This window comes from Melanotaenia boesemani, chromosome 17 (assembly GCF_017639745.1).
Source record: "Melanotaenia boesemani isolate fMelBoe1 chromosome 17, fMelBoe1.pri, whole genome shotgun sequence".
NCBI classification, from domain to species: Eukaryota; Metazoa; Chordata; class Actinopteri; order Atheriniformes; family Melanotaeniidae; genus Melanotaenia; species Melanotaenia boesemani.
The window spans coordinates 27,249,400-27,264,530 of record NC_055698.1 but is presented as its reverse complement, the minus strand read 5'-3'; the positions used below and the strand labels follow the sequence as shown (position 1 = coordinate 27,264,530).

Sequence of the window (15,131 nt, the reverse complement as noted above, 5' to 3'; positions counted from 1 at the left end):
TCAGTGTGTGAACAAGCTGTAATCCTGCTGACAGTAAATAAGTCCTGCATCTTCAGGCTGAACTCTACTAATTGGTCATGGAGAAGTCAGTCCCAGATCCTCTTTAACTGAAATGGTCAGAAACTCCTGACAAACATGAATCAGCATCATAGATGAGGAGCTTAGGAGGTTCTCCAGATTTTTGAAGATACCTCTGCAAATGATAGCTAACACCTGAACTGGCTTTACATCTGAGAGACACAGTTTGTCCTGGAGCAACAAACTGAGATGAACCTGGAAAAAGTAACAAACAAAGAGAGGAGAAAATGAGAGAAATGCAGATTGAAGAAAGATGATCAACATCCAGCTTAAGATATATGATTTCTTTAAGATGGAGAATAAATGGAAGAAGGTGAAAGCTGCTTGTTTCAGTGTTTCTCCATCACAGCAGAACATCATTGTGGTGAACCTGGTTGCATCCTGAAGCAAAGTTTCCACAAGAGAGTCTCACCCTGAACAAGGAGCCCCAGGGTGGTCAGCAGTAGAGTCAGTGACATCATCATTGTGCTGCTGGTGTGTTCAGTGTCTCTGAAAGGTCTGAACAGCCACTGATCAACACTGACCTCTTAACAGCTGGGAGCAGAGAGGCAGGACACATATGCAAACACACACAGTCAGTCAGCTGCAGCTGTCCTCTACATGGTATCATGTTTCATCCTCACTGATGAGAACATCATTAACATTATTAGTTTATGTCAGATGCTCCAGTTGATTCTCCTGTATTCAGTTTATTTATCTTTTTCTGCTTCCGTTGCATCTTATTGTTTTACAGGAATATAAATACAAAAGCAAGTTTAATATGTTCAGGTTGAATGTAATTTTTCACCAAGTAAATCAGTCATGTGTCGTGAAGAGATGCTGATTCTAGGAATTTATTGTAGTTCAGAACCACAACATATGAAAGTTTTCTTTCAGGTACAGTTAAATGAATTTGTCTCAACTCCATGTAGGAACAGCTGTCAGCAATCAAGTGAGTTTTCTTCAAGTCTTCATGCTGAATTTTACATGTCTCTGTTCACTTTAGCATTAAGTTTGAAGTTCAAACAAAATAATAATTAATACCATCCAGTTTAGATTAATTCATTAATGTATCTGGATGTTTATGAAACTGCATGAAGGTCTTCATCAGATGAATGTTTCCATATATTACAGCTGTTCAGCTTTTCAGTGAACAGGGGAATAAATTGAAAGATGACGGCGATAATTTACGTGTTAATTGTTAAAAATGTTAAATTAGTTGCAGCCTTGATGACTTCAGATTAGTCATGATGAATTTCCAATCATATGTAGTATAATGGTTTAATATTTGAGACATTTATTTATTTCTTTTTACTTATATTTAATAATTAAGTTTCTTATTATGAAATGTTTTTCATTTATATGTTTTTTTGAACTCGTGGTTTCTTACCTTTTTTTCGTAAATATGAGGTCAAAGATCACTGTCAAGAATTTTGTCTATCATTGATTCATTTAACATTATCAATAAAAAAAATCTGATTTAAATCTGATTTATACTTAGATATATTTCCATCAAAACAATTTTATCTCATGTTTTTGAGATATAAATTTTTTTCCCAGGTTATATATTTAAAAACATTAAAACTGTGCAAATTAACTGTGAAGCTGAGGTCAAAGGTCAATACAGGAATTTTCTCTGTGACAAATTTGTTCAAATTAATTCTGTTTAAACATTTTAGTAAATCGTGGATGATGATTAGAAAAATTCTCAATCAAGATTTTATCCAAAATTTTATTAAGTAGTGTGTTTTGTTATTGAAGCAATGGTGTGTGTTAAAGTGTGTGTGTGTGTGTGCGTGTGTGTTCAGTGAACTGTATCAGTCTCTGCATCAGTCAGTTCAGTATCTGTTCAGTCTGACTGAGGGTGGTTTTTGTACGACTGTTTTTCACTGTGTGAACACATCTTGGCTGTTGATGTAATGAAAACTCTGACAGTAATAAACTGCAGCATCTTCAGCCTGAACTCCACTGATGGTCAGAGTGAAGTCAGAGTTTGATCCACTGCCTGTAAAACGACCTGGAATTCCTGATGCTCTGCTGCTAGCAGAGTATATGAGGAGTTTAGTAGTTTGTCCTTCTTTCTGTTGGTACCAGGCTAAGTAGTGGTTGCCACTGCTACTACCAACAAAAACATTCTGACTGGTTTTACATTTGATGGTGACGGTTCGTCCCAGATCAGATGTCACTGCTGCAGGCTGAGTCACTGTGTACTGTCCTCTGGACTCTGAGGATACAGAGACAAAAACATAAAGCAGCTTCATGGTTTAGTCGGCTTCATTTCAGAGGGACGGATGTTCATAAAGGAGAGGAGTTTGATTCTCTGGACTTTACCTGTGAAGCAGCAGCAGAGGAGAGTCCAGATGAGGACGCAGATCAAAGTCATGTTTTTCATGAGGAGGATTTCTGTGTCTTCTGTTGTCATGAAGGACAGCTGTCAGTCATCCAGTCTTCAACTCTCAGGACTATAAACTCTCCCAGAGCACTGGAGCATGGTGCTGCTGATGCAAAGTGGCTCTCTATGGAAATCTGCTGACTCACTCCAACAGGGATTTGGATCAATCTGATTATGATGATGAAGATAAATAAATCAATCAATCTTTTTTTTTATATAGTGATGATAAATGTGACCATTTTACTGAATGACATCCACAAGGTTAATGGAAAACTGTATAAATAGCAAATTCAATCATCTCCTTTATTTACTACCACCTTTATACTAAATTTCTGAGTTGACAAACTTAAACATTTTTAACATTTTTTTACGTGGATGAACAAAACCGTGACATTTAGGCCTAAAACGTCCTAGTACAGTTTTTATTAGAATTTAATCATCTCTCAGTTCTTTTACAACTGAGTTTTTTCTTGTTTCTAAAAATCATGTCTTTATACTTTAAAAAAATATTATCAGACATTAAACATCTTTTATGTGTAAAGTACTTTTACAGTAAACTTCTTACTTTTTCTTACGTTCTTTAATTTGTAAGTTTTGTCAGTAATTTAGCATTTTTTGATAAAATAATCACTCAAAGTTTTACTTTTTACTTTTACAATTGGGAGATTATTTTTCATGTTTCTTCATTGTTACATGAACTTTAATCCATAGATTTAGCTGCCAAGCTTCAGTTTTCATAAAACTCTTTTTAAGACTCGTTTTTCTCTAAACTTTGTCTTTATTTGGATAAAACTTCATATTCATCAGAATCAGTTTTGGTGTCATTGATAAATAAAAGTGTTGTCAGTATATTGAGCCGTGTTTTCAGTATCACTGTGAGGACAGTCAGTGTTGTCTGATGTGAACTCAGGCTGAAGTGTTGACAGCAGTGGTTGGTAATAAACAAAACAGAAACTGTTAGAAAAACAGAAAAACTGAATAAAACATCCAAAGAGCTTCACTGTAAAAGGATAACACTTTTAATCCACACAATGTTATACTCAGTAAAGTAGGAAGGAAGCAGGAGGACAAAGTGTTGAGAGATTTACATAAATGAGCCAAACTGTTCATCAGAGAAATAAAAAAGTTCTTGTTTGATAAACACGAGTCAAAACAAGATGTGGGTTAAAGATCTGCTGAGAGAATTTGACTCTCAGGACTATTTTAATTGAAACAGAAAAGACTGAAAATATCTGAACAAAATGTTTTGAACATTTTCCATTTTAGTAGTGAAACCTTTTTGTTGCTGTGGTTCAGTGATGCCTGTCTGTTGTTATGGCAACTGAGCTTAGAGAGGGAAGTGAAACAGTAAAGAACGACACCTTCTTAACTCAGCAATGTATCGTATCTGTCTGCAGTGGGTCAAATCCGGCCCTCCCTGATCCTCCAGTAAAGAGCTCCACCAGAAGAAGGACACACTTACATGTCTGGCCAACAAGGGCTTCCCCTCAGACTGGAGTCTGTCCTGGAAGGTGGACGGCAGCAGCAGCAGCAGCTATGAGGAGAGCAGGAGCCCCGGGGTGCTGCAGAAGGACGGCCACTACAGCTGGAGCAGCACCCTGAGGGTCCCTGCAGACCAGTGGAGGAAGGTGGGCTCTGTGACCTGTCAGGCCACCCAGGGCTCCCAGACTCCACTCTCAGAGACACTGAGGAGAGACCAGTGTTCCCAGTACTGACCTGATTCACTGGAAATCTGATCCTTGTTTTATTTTGTTACAGCTCTTCTTCTTCAGGATCAAACACTGTTCCTTTCTTCTAAGTTCTGATTTACTTTATTTTCACTTTAATCTTTTTGTTGTTCATGTCCTTAAGTTTTTCTTTGTTTTTTGTAACTGGGATTTTATAAGTTTAATAAAAACCTTTTTGATGAAGAGAAGTGTTTCATTAATGTTACTTTTTTTGTATATAAAATTTTAAAAAGAATCTTGAAAAACAATCCCACCAGTTGTATAAAATTAAGAAAAAATCATAATGCAGTGTTTAATACTTTTTAGAAATAATAATAAATCCAATTTCAGGTTTTGTAAACTGAAAATTAAAGAGTTTTTCTGTAGTGTCAGAGTTTGTGTATCTATTTAAATATTTTAAAATATGTTTAATATTAGTAGGAAGTGTGTCATCATATAAACATTAATTTAAAATGGTTTAATAAAAGGCCACACGGTGCATTAACTCAGAGTAAACCACAATACATTAGAGGAACTTCTAATGAGCTTCTAAACTCTTCCACACACCTGGAACATGATGCTAAACATTTGTTTCAGAAACTTTTGCTCTGCTGAACCCAGATGTGATGATGCAGGTTTTAGCTTTAAAAGTAAAATAAAATTGCTTTAGTTACAGGAGATTACATCAGAAAGAAACATTCAGTAATTAATCTGGTTGTGTGTTAGAAAGATGTTTAAACTTCATTAGCAGGTCTTTGTAAAGATCATAATAAAGACTGCAGACAGCTGATCTGACATCAGTTGATGAGAGCTGTGCAGACACTGAACTTCATTTGTTTTAATGTTGTGTTTTGTGTTTTTATTCCTGTGTTTACCTTTTAATATGTGCTGTTTATTCATGGGAGAAAAAAAGCTAATTAAAAACACTGAAGAACAGGTTGGGTTGATATTTGATCATAAATGTGTGAAATCTTTAGTGAAATCAGAGACTGACTTTGACATTGTTTCACTGTTTCACTGTGTGTGTCATGATACGGTGGGGATGTGCAGGCTTAAGGAGGGGGGAGGCAGACCAGTGCAGGTAAAAGGTTTTAATAAGGTAAAACTTAACTCACATAACGCAAAAACCTTGACATGGAACGGGACTAAACTAATAACATTAACAAACCTTGTCATGAACTGAAATGTAACAGTAACACTAACAACATCTAACAGCAAACATGGTCCATGTACATCATGGCCAACCGATTTTCCTTTTGAGGTTAAAAAAACAAAATCGGGAAACGGCTCATTTCCCGATGACCAATAAAAAAACGAGAAACGGAAAATAGGAAATGAATTGTTTTTCGTTTTTGATTTTCAAAATGACAATCGGAAAATAAAGAAACAAATTGTTATCTATATTCCGACAGTGTGTCATTAGATGAAAACGACGGGAATTTTTTATTTTTAATCTTGGATTTATTGTTGATTACTTTTAAGACAGGGACCCATCACCATCTCATGGCTCCTTCCAGTTTTTAATTGCATTATAAATAGCCCATACTAATGCACACACAACTCAGGCTGGGGGGCAGGGGGGCCGGGGTCTTCCTACGCCCTCGTGTACCGGGATGCACTCGGGGCTGCGGGGGGTGGAGGTTCGGTGCCTGCCTGGAGTCCTGTGCGGGGTGCTACTGGGCGCCATCTGCCCTGGGGGCTGCCCTCGGTGCCGCATCGGGGGGCTGGTGAGACCCCAGGGAGAATGTATGTGGTTCTGTGTATGTGGAGAGGGTCAGGTCTGGGGCCCACCAGGCCCTAGACTCCCTGGGCTGCCCCCGGTGGGGGCGGGGGGGATGAATGGGTAAGGGTTGGGGTAAAGAGGGTTTTTTTTTTTTTTTTTTTTTTTTGGGGGGGGGGGGGGTGGGACCTGCGGACATGTTCTTGTCCCTGGGGTGCCTAGCCTTGGTGTCGGGTTGGCGTGGCCCACGGTGGTTTTGTCTGGGGCGGTCGGGCCCCGTCGGGTTCCTGGGTGGGGCTTTGCTGGGGGGAAAGGGTGGCCCTTGGGCCTGTGGGGCGCCTGCCCTCTGTGCGGCCCGCGCCGCAGCACCCGGCGCCCGCTGGGCCTGCTCGCCATCGCCCTGGGCTGCCCGGTGCCCCTGCCCCGTCGCGCCGGGGGTTCCGGTCAGGGGACCCCTCTGCTCTGGTCCAGGTGGGCCGCTGCTCTGTCTGCTTTGGCTGTCCCGGGCTTGGTACTCTGTGGATCTGCTTGGCCTTTGGGGCCTCGGGCTCCTTGTTGCATGGCCACACATGCATATTAACATGTGCATGCTCACAAACGTGCTCGTCTCTCCATCCGCTTCTCACTAGATGTAGCTGATGTTTGTGTGTTGGTACGTTCATCTGCAGGTACGTTTGATGACTATTGTAATTTTTTTATATCATCATCATTCTATCTTTCTTTCGGTATCATGTAGTACTGTGGTAGTTTATATTGTTGTTTTTTTTTTTTTTTGTTGTTGTGATATGTTCTGGGCAGCATAGACAACTGTTATTTCCACATTTTAATCCTGTCCTTTTCTCCCTTTTTTTTTTTTTTTTTTTTTCTCTCTCTCTTCCTCTATCTCCCTGTCAGGTTCGGCACTGACATATAAGACTAAAGAAAATAAGATTACAATAAAAACAATAAAAATATCAAGGGCAGCCATGTATATAACATGTCTCCCTTGGTAGAGCAAATCTGTCAAGCAAAATATGGCACACAGACCACCGTTCTGTATGTTAGGATGCTGGACAGGACAGGGTTAAAAAAAGAAAAAAAAAAAAAAAAGACAGTGACCCAGAAGCTGTCCCCGCACGTTACGTGGCCTCACAGAACATCAACAGTTGTTGCAAACGTACTGAGGAATGGATGTGGAAAGTTTTGTTCTCTTTCGAGGAGGAAAACGAGTTACGCTGAATGGCAGTGACATGTCAGTGGACAAGATATGCAGAATTTTCCAGGTATGCTAATCTTTAAATGCATATGATTTAAGTTTTGAATTGAAAGTTGTTTTCTGCGTGTGGTTAGCTAAACAACATACGTTTTTGTTTATGTATGTTGAAGCATCTTTATAATACAGTTACATGAATAAAAAATACACACACTTTATATATATATATATATATATATATATATATATATATATATATATATATATATCTGCGACAGACTGGTGACCTGTCCAGGGTGTACCCTGCCTCTCACCTGTTAAAATGCTGGGATAGGCTCCAGTTCACCCGCGACCCGAAATGGAATAAGCGGTCACGATAATGGATGGATGGATGGATATATATATACATTTTTCTTATTTCGCACATATATATCAAAGGTAGGTATACTTTTAAAGAAATGTATATTAAAAGGTATAAATGTGTTCTGGTTAGCTGTAGTATGTGTGTGAGACAGATTTTTTTTTTAAATGTTTTCTTTGTTTTTATTTATCCTCTTCAATTTGACAGGTCAGTTTTGGTAGTCTGTATATTACAGATGACATGAACACAGCGATATTTCCAGATCCTTCTGGAAATTTCTCCACCCTCAGTCTCCAAAACCGTGGTCATTATGAGGTCCATGGAGATTCAGAACAAGTTCAGATCCCACCAAGCAGAGCCCCTCTTTCTGTTCCCTTTAGCTTTATACGCAGACCCTCGTCTTCTTCTGCACCCACTGAAACACCACAAGCTTCAACTTCACGATTCAGTTTTCCAACAAGAGTGTTCCAAAGGTATTTTATAAGAAACTTTTGTTAGGCTGACAAAAATATTAATTAAAAAAACTTCATCCTAGGTCGATACACATTGCAGAAATTGTGAATGACAAATTAACAGCTACCAGGACCGTGGTCATTCGCTTCATGGAATCTGATGCAACAGTTGAACGGATGACAGAAAAAGTAAAGGAGGCGTTGGGCTGTGTTGAGGCCATTACCCTCACAGACAGCCAAGGAAACGAAATTGTGGACTCAGAGGGTACAAGAAGTAAGTAAGTATCACTAATTATGTTTTTATTAGTTTAGGCTGAAATGATTGCCTGTTTTGTAAATATCAATTTTTTTCTGACTCCAAAAGGCTCCAGTTACTGGAAACAAAACTGCAGAAAAATCTATGCCATCTTTGAAGATGAATTTTTGGAGTTCCAAAATGGTCGAAGAGCTAAAACGAGGTAATGACATTTGATGTGAAGGCCCACATCTATATAAATAGCATAATGCAATTTTATACTCCATTTACTATGTCACTGACATATATATTCTTTGTTTTTGTTATTTTTTTAATAACTAGTAGGGCTTTACCAAAATAAAAGGTTCTGAATGGTAATTATGAATTGTTTCATGATTATTTGTCAAAAAACTAGCAGAACTCAAATTTATTTCAAATGTCATACAACTGAAAAAAATGTGTCATAACGTGCTGAAAAAGTATGATTCAAACTTTACAGGGGAAGGTCTGAGGAAAATGGGAGCTTTCAAGAGGTCATTAGAAAAATTGATCAACTAAAACAAGCTGCAGAGACCCTCCAAGATGTCACTGGCACAATAAATCTTCTGGCTGACAAAAGTTAAAAGCACAGCAGCCAGAAAAGACGACCACCTGCCCCGTGTTATGGATGCCCTGAGCTGTCTTGTTTGTAAAGGTGTAAAAAACACACAATTTGTAACCATAAGTAACTATTTGATAAAGACATGTAGTACATTTTGATGTTTATACATGATCCAATAATTGTGTTTTTGTTTACTTAAACCTATCCAGGTCTGATGGCGGAGCCAATGTTTTCCACATGCTGTCAGTCTCTGCTGGGATGCCGAACATGTGTGGAGCAGTGGCTGTTAAATACAGACTACTGTCTGAAATGCAGAGCAGATGAGTTTGAGTTCAAGGTACACCAGGTCAAAGGTCTTAATGCTGTTGTGGCCTTCTTCAAAGAGGCAAACACAGAATAGTTGATGATAGAAGGATCATTTATTTTCTCATGGAAAATGTTGCCAAAGAGCTTAAATTGTTCTGTTTTTCTTCAAATACACCAAGTTTGATGCTATGTTCCTTCTGATTTCAGATCACACCAGCATATTTGTGGTTCTAGAATGCAATATTTTGGTGTACTATCTAACTACATGTTTTAGGTGAGCTGTAGTTGCTTTGCACTTTAAAGCACAAACTGAATTTGTTTACTGGATACGTAAAAATAAAACAACCCTGAAAGTTACTTGAAAATTGTTTATTGCACTAAAACAGTGACATGGTTGTAACTGAAATTATGTGAAGTGTTTCGCACTGTAACAGCGTTTACCATTAATAAAACTTTTGTGAACAGAACAGTTTTGTTATTGACGACTGATTCGAAGCACATGTAAGACTGGGGCCTCAGTTCAAATATATCTTCTGGTGGTGTCAATAAGAGATCTGACAGCATCTCGGAAAGGTCCATAGTTATTATGCACCACATTTTGATATAGTGATTTTAAGTCAAAGTGAGAACCAAACTCAGTTTCAGTCTGTTGTTTGCAGTCTTCTGAGCGGAAAGGATCACATCCAAAAACTGATTGCCTTTTCAAAGCTGATCCAGTTTCCTGTTGATACCGATCAGCTGCAGCAGCTCCAAGAGGCAGAAGGTCCTCAGGGACTTTTGCAGGACACCCTTCCTTAGCCAGGTCATTTGGTATTCCCTTCCCTACAAACACATGATAGTGAAGGCGGCTTAATGGTGAAAACAGAAAGCAAGTAATTACTTGCTGATTGTTATTATTCTAATTACCCCAAAATGTTGAAAATAAGCATAATGTAAAGTTTTACTGAGGGCAGACAAGAGGCTGGAACTTCTTCAGTGATTAGACAGTCACTGTACCAGTTATACCAATCAAATATTAGATGGAATAATGACTGTCAAATTACTTTTGAAGTCCATTTAGATAAATATCACTTCATCCATTGTGAGGAACATGAAGTGATATTTGCCTTCTCATCTAGTTACTTTATTTGCCTTATAACCAGATTTTTAATGACATTAGATTTGTACATATATAAAATATGTGTACGTCTTACAATGTGTGTGTATCTCTCTCTCTCATATATATATATATATATACACACACACACACACACACACACACACACATTTTCCTTTTTTTAACATGACATTCAAGCCTATTTTTACAAGGGAATATCAGTTATTTGTGGAAGAAAACATACCTGGGATCCTGTGTGCATTCCATGCATCAACAACATTTGTAATCCCAATTCCTGCCATCTGACATGTCAGATTTGACACACAATATCTGGATGTGTTGTCCTCCATGTCAAGTTCATCCATGTCCACCAGCTGGACCAAAGCTGCCTTTAATGGATAGTTGACTCTGGCATTCACCTCTGACCACATTCTCTCTATCACACGGTTCTTTGAAAGATTCAAAGATTTAGGGAGTTTAGTCAGTTTATGTACTCACATGAGACATGTGCCAAGGCATTTGAATTAGGTTTGAAAAACAGTTATTACTCGTGTAGAAGGTGTCTGAACAGAGGGCAGCCTTTGACGATTGTGTCTGTGTTCTGCCAGCTTTTCCTGGAGGAATAAGGAAAGATAAAACTCTGTACCGCAGTCTACTCTCATCTGGTCCCACAATCCAAAAGAGAGCACAGCAGATCTAAAAAAAAAAAAAAAAAAAAAAAAAGCACCACACAGCAGTTAAATAGAAAACAACAGTTGGTGAGATTTGAGGATTTTAAAGTAACATTCAAAGATAAGTCTCTGTCCAAACTTAACAGACAATAGTTAAACTGATAAATGAATGTATGGTTTGATTTAATTAAGAAATAAACTGACTATAACGAATATATAGAACTCATTGTCATATGTCATAGTTTTATCAATGTGCATTTTGTGTTGTGGATCCTGTGAACCAACATTAAACATTTTACCTGTAAACGTCCTCATATATGATGAGGTTGTTCTTTATTGGCATAGTGGAATGACTGACAATTTTCTTGCTGAAACCATCTATTGCCATTTCATGGGTCACTCCAAACATAACCAGCTTTTCGTTTTGATCAACATGCAGCTTGTGACCCATGTATTCTGCACTGTAGGGAACAGGGTTTAGATTTCGGGCTCCCTAAAATAAAACAGAAGATTTAAATTATTGAAAGGCTAAACATTTCTACATTTTTACATCAGTGGTTCTTCATTCTGTCTGTTTATTCTGTACCTGCTGCCTCGAGATGTGGTGGGGTTGATGAACGCTCCGCAGTATTCTTCCCACTCTGCCCTCAGCAGCTTTTAACCCCTTAGCAGACAGATATCCTGTCATCATTTTACGACCAAAGGCGGATCCAGTCTGGACAAAGTGTAGTAACTTAAAACATGGAACTATTCACTGAATGTGTAGGCCTAATAGGAATCATGAAAAAGCAAGAGCGAATATCACTCTAGAGGTGTTTATTAGTTCTAACAATTACTGACAGGTGAAGCAACAATGTATTTTATTATGAATAAAAATATGTAGGCTACGCAGATATATTAATAATAATAATGACAATAATGATAAAAAAAAAAATACCTCAGAAATGCTTTGTGCAATTTTGATTTCCAGTCGGCCGTCTGGACAGAAGTCTTTGACAAGTCCCTGCTCAGTGCAACACCTTCTGACATTTCTCTCAGAAAAACCCAGACGTGCCGTTCCAAACTGATGACATTTAGCGGCGGCGATATCGTCACACTTCATTCCACTAGTTCTTTTTTCTCTTATAAAATCTGCAAACTCGTGCAGCGCCATTGTTTTCGTATTGAAGTTTCATCCACATTAATCTAATCGCAACAAATTCCCGCGAGCCACGGCCGATAAGCGAAAAGTTTCTTCTTCACTTGTGTTTTACGGACAGCTTCCGGGTCACGGTCTTAAAAGTAATCAACAATAAATCCAAGATTGAAAATAAAAAATTCCCGTCGTTTTCTGATTCTAAATTTTCATCTAATGACACACTGTCGGAATATAGATAATAATTTGTTTCTTTATTTTCCGATTGTCATTTTGAAAATCAAAAACGAAAAACGAGTCATTTCCTATTTTCCGCTTGTTGACACTTTTTTTCTTTTATAAACTTTTGCTCAGACGTTGCTCCAATCGCTCTGCACCTGCTGCACGACTCTCTGTGGCAAACCGTTTTAACATTTAATAGCTAAACTTGACTATCCGGAATAAACATTATAGATATCAATAATTTAATTTTGACTAGGTGTAATTATATTATGCATATAATACACGTATGAATAGTTTAGAAACTACAAATCTCTGGAAGCTCACGAACATTTCAGGAATGGCTGGGTGCAGGATCTGTTCATGTTTCCACCGCAGGACTGTACAACACAGCTGTCACTGCAAAGGTAAGCTAAGCTGCTGTTAGTGAAGTTATGACTGGTGGTTAGGGTTACTTTACTTGTTTTGTCTAATTTTCTGTACTTATTTAAACTCTGAGCATAAATTATTAATATGCATTACAATGTTGCAAAAGGAAACAACTTCATATTTATATTACATAACTCAGAAAAAGTTTTAAATGATCTAATAATCCTACCACATTTTCATACAACATAATTACTCAAGCTAATATGTCAGTCTGGCATCAGCCAGTAAACCAGAAACTAATAATATTGACATCTTTATAAATTAAGCAAAATATAGCAAACACTTAAACACTGTAGTAAACTGTTTTCTGTGTGCCAGTGTGTGTCTACAGGTCTCGTAAACCAAAGCTGTCCATAGCCTCTTTTCCAAGTAGGAAATTGAAAAACTCTAACATTGTGGCCTACTTTTCTACCATAAAAGTCGTGTGACTTAGTATGGCAGCCTTTCACACAACACAAGGCTCCCATTTTATTAAAGATTATAACACAGGCAAAGACAGTTGTTTTTAACAAGGATGCAACCAAGATTTAAGATGTCTCGAAAAACAAATGCAGATATGTTGAATTAAGGGCATTTGGAAATATCTTGATTTGGAATTATTACTAGTCAAAATTATATCGTAGATATCTTTAATTGGAAATAGGGATGTCTATAATTCACATGTAGATATATGTAATGTGAGTTGTGGATATCTGCAATTTAATAATGACTATCTGTAATGACAAACCCCATAGACATGAATGGGAAACGTGACGTCATTTGTCCTAGTAAAAATTAAATTGTAGATATCTGAAATGTTATTTTTGAATAGGAAGAACTGAATAACAGATATCTGCAACACATATCCAGTCTGGCTATTAAATGTTAAAACGGCTTGCCATAGACTCTCTCCTCCTCCTCCCTCTCCTGTCTGTCCTTGAATCCTGACGTGACTGTTGGTGATCAGCTGATCGGCTTTTCTGTCCCAGCGTCTCTCTTGTAGTTTGTTTATTGTTCAGCTTGTGTTGAGGAGGAGGAAACTAATAAGATGTTGATGCAAAACTTTAGCCCGTTTCAATTAGATAGCTTTTGTTTGCATTTATTGTCTATTATTTTCTTTATTAACTGAGCTTTGCTGGTGACAGCTGTAAAATCTTCTGGTCATAATACAGCCAGATGGATCAGGTTCAGATATTTAACGGGTGTCAAGATTAAACAAGATGTCTTCTCTAAATTATTGGTGCTGTAGCAGATGTTGGACAGGCAGGTTTGTTTTTTAGAAGCCATGAATGTGGTGAAGGGAAATTATGAACAGATTCTAAAATCCAAATCAGAGCAGGACCTTCTCTAACCAGGTGGTTGACAGGTGATAGTATTTTCTGTTTATACAGGGACAGGTACAGAAAAGTTTTGATGAGAGGGCCAGGCAGAGGCATTAACCAGGAAAAAGATTGCATAAAAGATATTTTTTTTTAGGCTTTTTAAGGGGTCATCAAATGTGAAAAGTGGAAAAACAGTCTATATTTGTAAGTGCTGAAGTAATAAACCACACCCCCCACACTATGAAAAGCTTGTTATACCCCTGTGTACAGAAGTAACTCATACCGATACTGAATAGTTCAAATAACACATCCTTACATACACATATACCTATATACCAACACAAGAAGTTACAGACAAAACGACCCAAGACACATGAAAACATTTCAGTTTATTGAGGTCAATATGTTAAAATCACTTTTTATGACCACCAGATGTGACTGTGTTAAGCGTTCCGAGCGTTCCACAAGATCGATTCTTTATCTGGAACAATTGTTCTAAACGATTTGATCTCCTAAACGTTCAGTTTCTGCCATCACTAACTGAAACCATTGACTTAAATATACTGAAGGAGTAACTGAACACAGGTGAGGTGAATGAGCAAATCAGAACAGCTGAACTAATGAGCCGAAACCAGAAAGTTATCCTGGGTGTACATTGTAAATAATATGTTATTTAAATGGCTTTTTTCCCCTTTGTACAGGAAAAAAATATTTCCTATTGTTATACTGTTACATTGTGAAAATCCAATAAACTGTTTGACAAAGGTGAAAAAATAAATACATAAGGCAGTAACTAAATGATGAATTGAATGAACTATGGAAAACTTAATGCAAGCTAAGTGTCTCAGATCATTTTTACTTTCTACATTATATCAAAATATCATGGCTGTGTAAACAAATTTGCATTCACATTAGTTGCATTGTCATGTTAACAAATCATGATGGTACATAATTAGCTTAGCAAGAGTAGCAAGAAATACAGCTAACTATATTGTAACAATACACGAAAGTGTTAGCAAATAGCATCATTACCTGGTTGGCAATGTACCACAATGCCTACCTCTGTTGGCCAACAAGGGCTTCCCCTCAGACTGGAGTCTGTCCTGGAAGGTGGACGGCAGCAGCAGCAGCAGCAGCTATGAGGAGAGCAGGAGCCACGGGGTGCTGCAGAAGGACGGCCACTACAGCTGGAGCAGCACCCTGAGGGTCCCTGCAGACCAGTGGAGGAAGGTGGGCTCTGTGACCTGTGAGACCACCC

At 37.9% G+C, this 15,131-nt stretch overlaps 1 gene segment (V, D, J or C); it reads right to left on the bottom strand.

Moving 5' to 3' along the window:
• Positions 1-1,943: 1,943 nt before the first annotated feature.
• Positions 1,944-2,440, bottom strand: LOC121656436. The segment is given in 2 exon segments: positions 1,944-2,281; positions 2,389-2,440. Coding segments are annotated over 2 exon segments (390 nt in total).
• Between the last annotated feature and the right edge of the window lie 12,691 nt (positions 2,441-15,131).